Genomic DNA, 13,640 nt, shown 5'->3' on the forward strand with positions numbered 1-13,640 from the left:
CTGTCAAAGGAGGCTCAGTGATCTCAGATATAACAGAATCAGAGCTACCAAAAATGCAATATTGGGAACAGCGTACACAATGTTATACAATACCAGTCAATGTTTTTATAATTTGGATTGCCTGGGCCTGGTGTTTCTGAATCGTCATAATCTTAGAACCACAGAGCTGGAAGGGACCCTCTAGATCATCAAGTCCAGCCCCTTTCAAGGAGGCGCTGGGGGGATTCGAACTCCCAACCTCTGGCTCGACACGCAAAAAACTAATATTTCCCCCATTGCGAAGTGACTAGGAAAAAAAAACAAAGCAAAGGCTCTCTTTGCAGGCTCAGAGACACTTTTGACTTAGTCGGGGCCTCTCTCATGCCCAGCATCTGGGAGAATGTTCCGGGTTCAAATTCAGATTGAGACCGGGGTACGCCAAGCCGATGTCAAGGGTCAGCGACCTTGACATAGGACCGTCACCAGGCTCCTGAAGAGGGAGTCTCTGGGCATGGACAGAGTGCACTCCGTTCTCCATCCCTCTGAGGAGCGGCGAAGGTGCACGGATTTTTGACGAAACATCTCATGCTTTTGGAAGAGAAATAAAAAAAGTAAACCCAAGAAAGGGGGAAACGGAGTTAAGAGGTAGACTCTGGACTTACTCCGCGCCTTGCGCTTGATGTCCTGGATCAGGGCCGTGTAATTCGTCTCCCAGAACGGGATGTCCTCCACAGTGACGTTCAGAGACGGCAGTTTCTGGTACAGCCCCTCCATGGCGAAGTAACACGGACGTTCGTCCATCTTGTTGTCCCAAAAGAGCAACATGGCGCGATGCATCCAGTTGAAGTGTCGGCTGAGGGAGATCCCGAATTCGCCCAGTTTCCCGTGGCTGGGCCCGGTTCGGGTGGTCAGCGAATATTCGTCCCCCTTGTTGCCGAAGCCGCTGGCCTCGGCCGCGGCGGTCACCAGCGGGATCTCCCAGTGGCGGGTGAAGCGGGCCACGGGGGCCGAGGTGTAGACGCACCCGGGCCCCAGGAAGGCGTCCGGCTCGTAAGCCATCTTCAAGTCCACGGCCGACAGCGGGGCCCGGGCGTCGGAGCAGATCCCGTGGTCGTCCTCGCTGCTGCCGAAGACCCACCGCACGGTGTAGCCGGCCAGCAGGTCCGGCTGGGCGTTGATCTTCCGGATGGCGAGGGCCACGGCGGGGCCCACCCGGGGCCAAGCCCACGGATACGTGGTGTTGCGCTCCGGCAGCACCACCGCGATGGTTAAGTTGGCCCCGGCCGCATTGCCCAGCGGCAAGAGGGCCACCAGGAGCCACCAGGCGACGGGGCCACGGAGCCAGACGTGGCCGAGCCGTGGCCCTCCGGGAGCCACGACCTCCCTCGGTCCTTGACAGCCCCTAGCCCTCATCCCCCTTGGAGATGCTCCAGCCGACACCTCTGACTTCTCCGGACCTCAGATCTTCTTAGAGAGGGGGGTCACCACCGGGCTGGGATGCCGAGCCCCCCCAAAAAACCACCCCAGCCCTGAGCCACCCCTGAGGCTGTGAAGCATCCCCAGAAACCAGAGGGATCAAGGTGTTCGGATACACCTTTGGCCCGTAAAATCAGACACCCCTCCCAAGGAGGGGGCAACCTGAACCACCGCCACCCTTGTGTCCCTCTCCTCTTAAGAAAGCCCAGCTGATCCCCTGGCACCCTCCTGAAGTCTTCTCCCTGCTTTACCGCCTCTCCAAAGCCTCTCCCACCCCGTTGCCCCTAATGCTCTCCCCACGTCCCCCCAAGATCTAACCCTCCCTGTCTCTCCTCTTGGGCTTCCACCGACTCCGGAGAGTTTGCTCGACTCTGGACCACCTTCCTGGATTCCCACCCGAGACTCCTCCAACCTCGGCCGGGGTTTTTTCCTCCTTCCTTCCTCCCTCCCGTGAGCCGCCCAGGCAGGAGGAGGACGGGGAGTGAATCAAGAAGCAAGAGGCGAAGGTTTATCTGCCACTAGCTTGGAGTTGCTTTTCCTCCTCATTCAATGAGAAAAGGGCTCCTATCAAACCAACACACAGGGCAGCTTAACCCCTTCCTCGCCAGGATTCCCTTTTCTTTCCAACCCGGGCAAAAAAAAGGAGGCGCCAGATCTCTTCCCACCCACCCCAAAAGATCCCCCCCAAAAAAACCAGCTTCAGGCTGGCAAACCCAGGACAGACGGAGAGAAAAATGCTATGGGTACAGTTAAGACATTTTTTTTTCAAACCCAGGGTTTGACTGCAAATCAGTTTTAGAAATTCTAAAACCAAAGATGTCATTGCAAATCACACAGACGTTTTAGAATTTTGTTGACACCGAGAGGTCGAATGGCAAACCATGCAGACTTTTTCGAACTTGTTTAAACCAAAAGGGCGAATTGCAAACCACACCGAAGTGTTGCAAATGTTAAAAAGAAGGATTGAATCGCAAAGCAGGCAACACATTTTTAAACTAAGGATTTAATCGCAACTCACACCAGCATTTGAGACGTTTTCCAACCAAGGGTTGAATTGCAAATCATACAGCTCTAAAGGGCCCGACCGACTTATTGAAAAATCTCCGGCGCTGTGCTAGGTGCTGTACTTTTTTAAAAAAAATTATTAGTCCAACTGCTTTTTGAAAATTCCAACATTTAAAATTCTTTTTTTTGCTTCTGTTTTCTTTCAATCCGAGTCGGCCGCAGCTTTTCTTCAAACAGTGAAGAAAGGGTTTATCCCCGGATAGTTTTAACCCTGCACGACAACCCTGTGAGGTAGGCCAAGAGCTAACCCAGCTGGATCCGTGCACAGGGACGCTTGGCAAAACTGTAGAGTTGAATGTAATATTTTAAAATCTGGGTGGTTTTGCCTTCTAACCCCAACACTCTCGAGGTAATACAAGCCAAAAGGGGTGCATAAAATACCAGCGAATGAATGAGAGGAAAACAGACCAAAATATCTAAACAATTTTAAAAAGCGTTGTGGCTTGACCGTTAGCATTAGCCTGTTCGGCTGCAAGATCAAGGCTGCAGTCGTCGTGATGAAGGCTCAAGTTTCTAGTCCTCAATGTGAGAAGTAGGAAACTCCCAGGTAACCCTAGGCCAGTATCTGCTCCTGAGTGAGATCCTCCCTCACAGGGTTAGCGTGAGATGCCGTGTGGAGGAAAGAAGCCCCCCTAACCCCACCTCGAGGTGATCCGAGCAAAAATAGGATGTACAGGCAAACAGCTTACAATATTAATAATATTTTTGTTTTGATGGAAGGGAAATATAGGAGAGAGGGAGAACAGCACGAAGAGAAATAGGTGCAAATACCATTAAAGGGAGTTAAATATACTGTACAGTATATATAATAGGACAGTCTTTTTCCCAATGGACCCCGTCCAGATGTATCCAAGTAGAGCTCCCACCGTCCCCTTCACCTGACTGGGGGATGATGGGAAACGTAGTCTGATGCCTCTGAGTGGACACAGGTTGGAGGGAAAAGCTGCCCTCGGAGAGGAAGATAAAGGGGTTAAAGCTGAAATGTCTGAAAAGGAGATTTATGGCAAGGGGGGGGAGAGAGGAAGAAAGGTCCAGATTCCAGGAAACAGCGTCACCAGGATGAGGCGTTGTTTGATTTTTCACACGGAGTCCACCGTGCAAGGCGCTGTATTTGTTGCCCAGAACGATACCACCCCTGCCTGCCCAAATGGGATAAACTTGGTTTTTTGTCCTGCCTGAAGATCACTCTGTCTTCTAGATAAAGCATATCTAGTCTTCCTTGTGACCCATTTATAGTTCACCCGGCCTTGAATAATTCCTTCCTTGGTCGCCGTGGGTGAGCAGGAATGCCACACAGGCGAGTGAGAGGTGTGATCCGTGAACCCCCTTCTTTCCCAGTATCGGAGCCTCAGCTTCAGGATCTGTCCTTCCAGTGAGCACTCAGGGTTGATTTCCTTCAGAATGGATACGTTTGATCTCCTTGCAGTCCAGGGGACTCTCAAGAGCCTCCTCTAGCACCACCAGCATCAATTCTTCAGCGGTCAGCCTTCTTTATGGTCCAGCTCCATACACCACTACAGGAAAAACTACAGCTTTGACTACGCGGACCTTTGCCGGCAAGGCGATGTCTCTGCTCTTTAAGATGCTGTCAAGGTTTGTCATGGCTTTCCTCCCAAGAAGCAGGTGTGTTTTAATTTCGTGGCTGCTGTCACCGTCTGCAGTGATCATGGAGCCCAAGAAAGTAAAATCTGTCACTGCTTCGATCTCTTCCCCTTCTATTTGCCAGGAGGTGATGGGACCAGTGGCCATGATCTTAAGGGTTTTTGTTTTTTTTTTTGATGTTGAGCTTCAGATCATTTTTTGTGCTCTCCTCTTTCACCCTCATTAAGACTTTCACCCTCCTCACTTTCTGCCATCAGAATGGTATCATCTGCATATCTGAGGTTGTTGATATTTCTTCAGGCAATTCCGGCTTGGGATTCATCCAGTCCTGCCTTTCACATGATGTATTCTGCATATAAGTTAAATAGAGAGACAATATACAGCCTTGTCGTCCTCTTTTTCCCAATTTTGAACCAAACAGTCGCTCCATATCATAGTTCTTTGGGGCGTGCTATGGGTCTCCCCAAAGTAAGACTTACCCCCTGCCCTTAATTTAGGGCATCTAGCAAGGTCCTGCTAGCTAAGCGGTGGAATCCTCTTCAAAGTCCAAGAGCGCCATCTAAAGGTCAGACCAAGCATTTCACCCTTAGCTTTGGAAAACATCCATAGGAAATTATTTACACTTTTCTCCCTTGATTTGCAAACTCCTTTGGGTTTAAGAAGCCTGCTTTGGTTATAAATGTTTTTTTTCCCCCTCCGTTAAATAAACATTCCAGTAAATTCATAAAGATTTCACCAATTCGATAAGCATTCTATAAATCAATATGCAATAAATATATTGTAAATAAATTTTCTAGCATCAAATGAAACGCCTATTTTAAAGGCTCTTTGGCTCAAACCAAGTTTGTTTTTAAAGTGTTTTCACCCACCAATTGCAAAATTGTAACTCTTGCTTCTGCAAAAAAACAGGAATCAAACAAAAATCTGCAGGCAATTGGTTTCTTAAGATCAACAGATAATGTGCAAGCTTTTGTACATATTTTTTTAAAAAAAGGAAAACTAGGGAGAACTTTCTTTCTATAATTTAAGCACAATTAAAAAAATAAATGGGGAGATAACTCAGCTATAAATTCCAACAGGAGCCCAGAAAACAAGATTAAGCTTTGGAAAATACATTGAACTGCTTAGAATAAAATATATTACTGATTTTAATTTCCCAAACCTGTGTTTCCTTTAGGCAAATCAGAGTACAGTATATTCTTTTGATATTTAAGGAAACGTTTCAAGGTGTTGCTAAAGTTATCCAAATTTTCAGTCCCTCTTGACATAGGAGATGATTTTTTAAAAAAAATATTTAGCCTAGCAGAGGATGGTTTCGATCCATCGACCTCTGGGTTATGGGCCCAGCACGCTTCCGCTGCGCCACTCTGCTGCCTCTGAAGGAGCCTTTCCCGCTGAAGGTACAGAAATGACATCTGCGACGCGCGCATGCGCACCAGTCACCCTACCTTCCTTTTCTTCTCTCATGCATTCCACGCCTTTCTCTCCCTCTAGTGGTTTTGAAGCCGCGCTCTTTCTCCCTCGGCGCATGCGCATTCCAAACTCTACCGAAGCCCCGCCTTTCCCCCCACCCTCCCATTGGCGGCCGGCCTCCAGCGCCTGCTTTGGCGATTGGCCACCCCCGTCCAATAGCCCGGCGGCGCGAGAGGAGCCGCGTGCCGGGTCCGGAACGAGCCAATCCAAACCGCCCCGACCGGAGAAAAGCGAGGCCGGGATTGGGCGAAGCCTGAGGGCCAATCAGGACGGGTCTTACTCCCCCCCCCTCCGGCCAATAGCGGCGAGGATTGGTGCGAAGTGGGCAGAGCGGCGACCGCCAGAAGCAGGCCGGGTGCTCTTTTCTTCTTCTAGCCGCGTTTCTAGGCGAGAGAAAGAGTTTTTTTTCCTCTTGAACGCTCGGCGACGGCTGTTATTGAACCATGAGGTGAGGGAAGAGGGGGAGGGGAAGCCCATGAAGAGGGGGAGGGGAATGGGGGGAGGGGAAGTTCACGACGGGGGGGAGGGGAATGGGGAGGGGAATGGGGGAGGGGAAGGAATTGGCCTGGAACCCCACCCCCACCCCCTTCGCCAGCCAGGCTAGAAGAACCAGGCCTGCACATTTTAAATTTATTATTATGCTTCCCCCTATGAAGAAGGAAGTCTGGCTCCCTGGAAGGGCTCGAGAAGCTAAACACACACACACACCTCTTTGCATGCCTCTAACCCCTTATATATACACACACACACACACACACACACACACACACTTCTAAGAGTGGTTAACAAGCAGAAGAGTGTATACAGATATGGATACACAGAGAGTGACATGGATAGCTATTGAACGAATCCCTCAATCTATTAACAGTTTAATTCTTAATATAATAACGGGGGGGGGGGAAGCTCAAAACGGGGTGCAAAGGCTCGAATAAGGGCTGTTGGGGTAGGGAACCAGTCCACCAGGTCTTGTGAAAAGCCTTTTTTTGAGTATCCGGTGGCCTTTTTGGGCTGGTTTCACGAAGGCACTGCCCTGGAAGGAGCAGTACGTTTATTTTTTGAAGGCATCAGAGGAGGAAGGGGGTAAGGAAATGCAAGCCACCATAACAGCTTGGTGGGGGGGAGAGAGAAAAAGAGCTCACCAGGGAGGCAGGATGAGCTGGAAGAGACAGGTGGATAGTGAAGGTTCTTGGGAGGTCCATTTTTGCAATTTCCAGGGGTAGCAGAGCAGAAAAAAAGGATTAATTTTCCCGCCACGTTGCCCAGAGAGAGATGCAGGAGGGTCTGTGCTTTGCTGGCAAAGAGGAGATGGCTGTCCCAGGAGGGAGGGCCCGGGAAGGAAGCGCCACCAGCCTCCCGGGGTCCCCTTTGCTTCAGCTAACCCTGCTCTTGTTCTTCCTTGGCTTCTTTCAGAGGTGACAGAGGCCGTGGCCGTGGTGGGCGCTTTGGTTCCCGGGGAGGCCCTGGCAGCGGGTAAGTCCCACATAAAAGCTGGAGGCTTGTGATAATTGGAGGGATGTAGAACACAGCCCTCTGAAACCCTGAGAGGTGCCATCTCCCACCACCACCGGGCTCTTCCCTGCTTTCCCCGGCCTCTCCTGTTTAGGGAAAAATTAAGCCACTTTTGCAGCAGTGGGAGTTTTAACTGCACAAAGTTGAAACAGGCAGACCTACCTTGATGCTTTTTTCTTCGTGATTCTGTGACGGCTGCTTGGCTGCTCCTGAGCCTGCTTGGGAAAGCTTGGGGCCAGAAAGAGGTGGCAGCTGCTTCCCTGCCACTGTGTGTTCTTCTATTGAACCTGCATAAGGTGCTTCTGCTTTGCAAAGGAAAGCTTCCCTGGGCCCTGCTCAATTTATAACTTCCTGACTTCCTGTTAACTGATTACCTCCCAGCTGTGATCCCATGTAGCCGGGGCCTCATCCTGATACTACCTAGCTGCTTTTCTAGACTCGTTTTGCTTTCCTAGCTAGATAATCAACACTCTTTCCCCAGTGCCATCCCTGGCCTTCTCTGTCCCCACATGAGAAATCAACCAGACCTCTTCATTTTATAATGTACCATAGCTATACATCAAATCATTTGGGTCCCTCCCAAGGTGGGAACCAGGGCTTTCAGGGAAACAGGACAGAACCATTTTCAGGAGCGGCTCTAACCATCTGCTTTGCTGGCTAGGGCTGATGGGAATCGTAGTCCCAAGTTTTTGGAAAGCTTGCTGGGGATTAACTCCCCCAAACCCATTGGAACATGCATCTAAAATTGCAAAGAGTCAGGTAGTTCTCTCTCCTTCCCGCCCCTCCGTAAAATCCTTAAACAAATTGCCATTCCCCTTACACCACCCCATTAGCCTTGTGAGATCAACCAAATACATCTGTGAAGTGGCTTTGGAGAGACTTACCTGTCTTTGTTACCTGTGTTTCCAGGTTCCGTCCGTTTGTGCCTCACATCCCCTTTGACTTCTATGTGGTAAGTCGGTCCTGCCTCATGGTTTAAATAAGGTTTTATTTCAGTTTGCGGTGTGTGGTTTCTTTCCTTGGGTACTTAGAAACATAAAAAGCAGGGTGCTGTCTCACCAATTAGAGGTGTCTCGGCCGCTTGCTATTGTGGGATGTTAAGCATCAACACAGAGACATTCCTTAAATCATGACATCGGAGGGGAATATAGTAGGTGGTGTTTCGAGTAGAAAAGCAGTTAAAAAGATCATTCTCCTCTGCCTTCAGTGTGAAATGGCTTTCCCCCGGGTGAAGCCAGCCCCGGATGAGACAGCCTTTAGTGAAGCCTTACTGAAGAGAAACCAAGACCTTGCCCCAACTTCAGCTGAGCAGGTAACCTAGATTACTGTTAAAGCTAAGCAGTCTCTCATCTTAAGCACACTTTGACACGAAGGACCACGTCCTTGACCGCTCGCTTTTCCTTCCCTTGCACTAGGCTTCAATCCTCTCCCTGGTGACCAAGATCAACAACGTGATTGATAATTTGATCGTGGCCCCCGGAACATTCGAAGTGGTGAGTTTTCTGCTCCCAATTCCCCAAGAGGTCGCGGGGAAGACATTTTGCCTTCCTCTTGAGGCCTGGTTGCTGGCCAGCCCCGTCTCCTTCAGCGGCACGGACTGGAATTTGGGCTCCCAGACCGCCTTTTCTAAACATCCTCCTCTTGGATCCGACTACAGTGATTCACGAAAGGAAACAAGCCCAGAGTTTGCTAGGCAGGCGGGTCCAGAGGGTGTCTAAGAACAGACCAGGGGTGCCCCATCCATAGCTGGCAGCAGAGCATCCCAATTTTTTTTCTGTATTTATAAAGACTTCTGGGGTTTTCTCTCTCTCTCTCTCTCTCTTGCTCCTTACCAGCAAATTGAAGAGGTCCGCCAGGTAGGATCCTACAAGAAAGGCACCATGATGACCGGTCACAATGTGGCTGATCTAGTTGTTATCCTGAAAATCCTGCCTACATGTAGGTATCCGTGGTGAGAGAGGGAGGGTCGGCTGGACTGGGGGGGGGGGGGCTCTGACACGACGGCCTTGACACTCGGTCCCTTTCCGCAGTGGAAGCCGTGGCAGCTTTGGGGAACAAGGTGGTGGAGAGCCTGAGAGCACAAGACCCGGCAGAAGGTGAGTGCCGTGACCCAGATCCAAAGAAAACCGCTTCAGAGGGAAGGCAGGCTTGTCACACCCAAAGAGTGCTCGTTATTCCCTTCAAGGATAGCCCAGATTTCCTCTCGCACCATAGAAATAGAAGCCCACAGTCCTGAGTAGAATCCGGTAACCGCCGGGGTGGGGATCTTGATTCGCCAGGCGTCAGAACGGTTCTCTTAAGTGACTTTCCGTATTGCTGTGTTTCCCCCTCTTCCATTATTTTCCCCATCCAGTGCTGACCATGCTGACCAACGAGACCGGCTTTGAAATCAGCTCCGCCGACGCCACCGTGAAGATCCTCATCACCACGGTGCCTCCCAATCTTCGCAAGCTGGACCCTGAGCTGCACTGTAAGATTTCGGGGGGGGGGAGGCTTGACCTTGAACTGTGAGGGGAGGCGAATAAGGGGCAGGGATTGGGCGAGATCTGGGCGAGGGGGGGGCGTGGAGGAGTTAAGCCCCAGCCTGGCCCAAAGGGGCCTTGCCACCTTTTCAGAACGGCTGGAGGGTTTTCCCCGGAGGGCGGGCCACAGGGTTTACCTTCCAAAGGAACCCAATGCTCTCTTCTCTCTTGCTTTCTTTCGGCCTTCATCAGTGGATATCAAAGTGCTGCAGAGCGCCCTGGCCGCTATACGGCATGCCCGTTGGTTTGAGGAGAACGCCTCTCAGTCCACGTAAGTCGTCCTTGTGCTTGCTTCGTAGAGCTGGCCTTATCCCAGGTGGTACGGCCTCTGCCACGCATCTCTTCCATAAATTCACACAGTTGCTTTAGAATGCAGCCTCGACCACCTCCCATCAGCTGGTTTTGACTAGACCAGTCCCACAACCTTAGTTGTGCATGAGGTGGAGTGCTTTCTTGGGCTGTGTTCGAATTTGTCAGATTCTTTTCAACCGGGAGGAGGGCGTAGCGTAGTATTCCAGAGAGAATGAGCGACAATGCTTGCTGCTGGAATGACTCCCCCCCCCCAATCTTCTTTCAGGGTGAAGGTCTTGATCCGCCTGTTGAAGGACCTCAGGATGCGTTTCCCAGGCTTCGAGCCCCTCACACCCTGGATCCTTGACCTGCTGGTACGTGGAAAGGGGCGCAGAGGGGTGGAAGGGTCTCCTGTTTGAGTTTACATCTAATAGCAGATTCATCTTTGCTCACTAATTCCTTAAGAAGTGCCGTGAAGCATCTTGTTTTATGGAGCTGAGCGTGTTTAAAAGACCTGATTGGAATATGCTCCACAGTCCTTTAACCTTCTTGATGGGTTATTTCTTCGTCTGGAAGTTCAAAAGATTAAGGAGGACAGCGAAGGGGAAGGGACCGAGGAAAGGTGTGGGGATGGGTTGACATTCCAGACTATAGCCTGATTTTACGACACCTGAGTTGTAGGAGATGATGCACGCCGGGCCCTTTCTTGTGTATCCCTTTCCTCCACTTGGGAACTAAATATACATCCCCCTGAGGGTATTGCAGAGACTTATGGATAAGGCAGGGCTTATTCCAAGCAAGCAGAGTGGCGGGGATGCGGAAGAGAAGAAGGAGAGGAAAGCCGGCTCCGAAACCCATGTTCCTCATCTCTCCTCGCCTCTTCTAGGGCCACTATGCCGTCATGAACAACCCGACTCGGCAGCCCTTGGCTCTCAACGTCGCCTACAGGTAGGGTCGGAAGGGATGTTGCTTCTCTGAAAGCTGGAGAGGGGAGCCGTCTGTATCTCTGCGGCCTCCCGGAAGTTGTTAAAAATCACAATTCCCCATTATTCCTCACTGCCGCTTAATACAGTTAAAGCCCACTGGCTGCGTTCAGGCAAAGCCTGGAGGTCTGCAAGTTGCCTGTTCCTACCCTACAGCTGTTCTGAAATCTGGGGTTTCCGGGAAGCGAACCATCAAGCGGTCCCAAAGAAGCTTGCTGCTCCTTGTGCGCGCTGGACTCGGAGTTTTCTCCCTCCTTTAAATTCTCAGTTATATGGGAAATGAAACCAGTAATAAGTTACGAGTCAAACACAGAAAAAAATCAGAATTAAAGGGCTCTTTATGCCTAGTCTTGCAGCCACTGTAACTCCAGGGCTGCAGACCCCCCCCCCCCCGCCTGTGTTTCCTCTTCATCAAGATCTCATGGTTGAGTATGGCTGGAGAAGAGAATCAGTCTCACAAGACTAATCTCTGCTAGCAAGGAATTCCCATTTTAAGGAATTCCCATTTCTAAGTCAGGCAGTGTCTGGGGAGTGAAGCTGGGTGTTGTTGTCCTCAGCTTTGCTGCTTTTAGAGTTTTTCCTACCCTGTTTCCCCGAAAATAAGATGGGGTCTTATATTAATTTTTGCCCCAAAAAAACGCATTAGGGCTTATTTTCAGGGGATGTTTTTCATGTAAAATAATCTACATTTATTCAAATACAGCCCTGCCCTCTTCTTTGGTTGCTGCACAAGTGTGGAGGGTGGGGCTTCACTTCACTGGGGCTTATTTTTGGGGTAGGGCTTATATGACGAGCATCCTGAAAAATCATACTAGGGTTTATTCTTAGGTTAGGTCTTATTTTCGGGGGAACAGGGCATACACAGGAAATACCGTATACCTTTCACCAACTTTCCCCCCGAGCCTCCCATACACGCATTTCATATTTGTTGGATCCCACAGTGCCTCTTCGAAGAGACCCACAAAGAAGGAGCGATGACTCCCCCCCCAAAGCACCCTCGGATCATCCTAACCGTGCGGCTTCCTTCTTTCCAGGCGCTGCCTCCAGATCTTGGCAGCCGGGCTTTTCCTTCCCGGCTCGGTCGGCATCACCGACCCCTGCGAGAGCGGGAATTTCAGAGTCCACACCGTCATGACCCTGGAGCAGCAGGTCAGCCTGGTCCCTGTTTTGTCTCCTTGGTGGCAGAAGGAAGATCCTAGCCGTCGTGGATTAAACCCTGACCGCATCATTCCCTTGGCCATTCGAGCAATCAGAGTTGTGGCGATAAGAGGTTTATTACACACTGGCTTTGACGATGTTTTCGCACATCTAAGCCCAAACAACTGTTTCATACCTATTAGATCATGTCACTATTAGCAGTCAGGAGGAAGACGTGCCAAGTTGCCATTTCTATATTACTAAAAACACCAGAGGCGGAATAGCGATTATAACACGCTGATCCCTTTTTTCTTCCACCCTTTTTTTTTTTTAGGACATGGTCTGCTACACGGCTCAAACCCTCGTCCGCATTCTGTCTCACGGCGGGTATCGGAAGATCCTTGGCCAGGAAGGAGATGCCAGCTGTAAGTCGGAGCCCCTTGAAAGGAAGGGAGGTTTGGCGCGTGTGGCCACAAGGGATGTCGTGTGTACATAGGCATTTAATTCCCTGTTTACCACGGCATGCTAATCTGGGGCCTGCTTAAACTGGATTTAGCGCCATCTTGGATGGAGCGTTTTAAGGCTGGCTTGCGGGCGACTTGCTTCCAAACCAAGCCAAGGAACGACTTTCCTCAGTTCTTACATCTGTGAGCAGCAGCTCCAGCCCCCATTCCCTGTGGTGCTTTGCAGATCTGGCTACGGAAATGTCCACCTGGGACGGGGTGATTGTGACCCCATCAGAGAAGGCCTACGAAAAGCCCCCCGAGAAGAAGGAGGGGGAAGAGGAGGAGGAGAACCAGGAAGAGCCGGCGGCTGGGGAAGAAGAGGAGAGCATGGAGACTCAAGAGTGACCTCTCCGGTAAGCGCCTCAGTTTAAAGAGGATTGCTAAGAGCGGGAATTCAGGCTTCCTCTCGGCACCTCCAAAAATCAGGGGGAGGCGGCGGCTTCTCTCTTAACTACCAAAACCAAGATCACGTGGGAATTAATTCTTTTTCTACTACCCTGGCAAAGTGGTCTCCAAACACAGCGGTTTTGTACGGTAACGGGCAGTGTTGGGAAGGAAGGTAAAAACGGGCGTTCAAAGCATGTGTTTGCACCCGGTTTGTTTCTGTCTTCCAGGGGAACGTTCTCTGCCTTCAATACTTGACGGATGAACCAGCTGACGGAAATTGTAGTCCAGGACCAAGCCTGGGTCCTCCTCTTGTTATTTCTATTGTCTTTGTTTTTATAGTTCTGACCATTAAAAATTGTGCTTTCCTTTTATAAAGCTGTGGAGGGTTCATCTAAAGTGCCGGATCGCCCCCTTGGGCAACATGCTGTGGTTCGTCCTCCCCCCCCCTCAGCGAGTGGGCTCTAGCAGTGTTAGGACACCTCACCTCGGATCCCTGGCCAACTTAAGCCACTCCTAGACATATGGCTGCACTCTTAACTATGGTATTTTAAAACGAACAGTGGCTGTGGGAGGGTGCAAAAAACCCCGATCAAAGCAGGAAGCCTCTCACCCTTCAGATCTTTCTGTAAAGTTTGCCCTGTTGGTCTCTTCCCCGAACATCTCGATTCCTCCCTTCAGAATTGGAAGGAGTTTTACTTTGCCTGCAACTC

General features: G+C 50.5%; 2 protein-coding genes and 1 non-coding gene across 4 annotated transcripts in view; 1 reads left to right on the plus strand and 2 right to left on the minus strand.

Moving 5' to 3' along the window:
• Positions 1-2,095, minus strand: part of NPR1 (natriuretic peptide receptor 1) — a 30,291-nt gene extending 28,196 nt beyond the window's left edge. Inside the window, exon 1 of the mRNA XM_072984390.2 lies at positions 642-2,095. Within this exon, the coding sequence (XP_072840491.2) occupies positions 642-1,392 (751 nt within the window). The 5' untranslated portion in view covers positions 1,393-2,095. The remainder of the gene's footprint in view (positions 1-641) is intronic.
• A 3,327-nt stretch (positions 2,096-5,422) lies between these two features.
• On the minus strand, positions 5,423-5,494 carry TRNAM-CAU (transfer RNA methionine (anticodon CAU)). Its single transcript has one exon. It is a non-coding gene; the product is annotated as a tRNA-Met (tRNA).
• A 393-nt stretch (positions 5,495-5,887) lies between these two features.
• Positions 5,888-13,305, plus strand: ILF2 (interleukin enhancer binding factor 2). 2 transcript variants are annotated; one of them, XM_072984391.2, is made up of 15 exons: positions 5,888-6,043; positions 7,006-7,065; positions 8,014-8,056; positions 8,312-8,416; positions 8,520-8,597; positions 8,940-9,042; positions 9,135-9,200; positions 9,458-9,574; positions 9,819-9,897; positions 10,204-10,291; positions 10,804-10,865; positions 11,935-12,049; positions 12,372-12,462; positions 12,728-12,896; positions 13,158-13,305. In XM_072984391.2, exons 1-14 carry the CDS (start codon positions 6,039-6,041, stop codon positions 12,886-12,888), a joined length of 1,173 nt encoding a protein of 390 aa, XP_072840492.1. In that variant the 5' UTR covers positions 5,888-6,038; the 3' UTR covers positions 12,889-12,896; positions 13,158-13,305. The 2 variants fall into 2 exon arrangements, with proteins under 2 accessions (XP_072840492.1, XP_072840493.1); XM_072984392.2 differs by lacking the exon at positions 7,006-7,065 and having other exon boundaries at positions 5,901-6,043.
• The last annotated feature ends 335 nt before the right edge of the window (positions 13,306-13,640 follow it).

Source organism: Pogona vitticeps, chromosome 15, assembly GCF_051106095.1.
Source record: "Pogona vitticeps strain Pit_001003342236 chromosome 15, PviZW2.1, whole genome shotgun sequence".
NCBI classification, from domain to species: domain Eukaryota; kingdom Metazoa; phylum Chordata; class Lepidosauria; order Squamata; family Agamidae; genus Pogona; species Pogona vitticeps.

What these genes read in the sequence shown, in the direction of transcription:
- ILF2 (XM_072984391.2), top strand. An exon ending in GCTGGACCCTGAGCTGCACT is followed by an intron (nt 9,575 to 9,818) that starts GTAAGATTTCGG and finishes GGCCTTCATCAG; the next exon opens with TGGATATCAAAGTGCTGCAG. An exon ending in GAGAACGCCTCTCAGTCCAC is followed by an intron (nt 9,898 to 10,203) that starts GTAAGTCGTCCT and finishes ATCTTCTTTCAG; the next exon opens with GGTGAAGGTCTTGATCCGCC.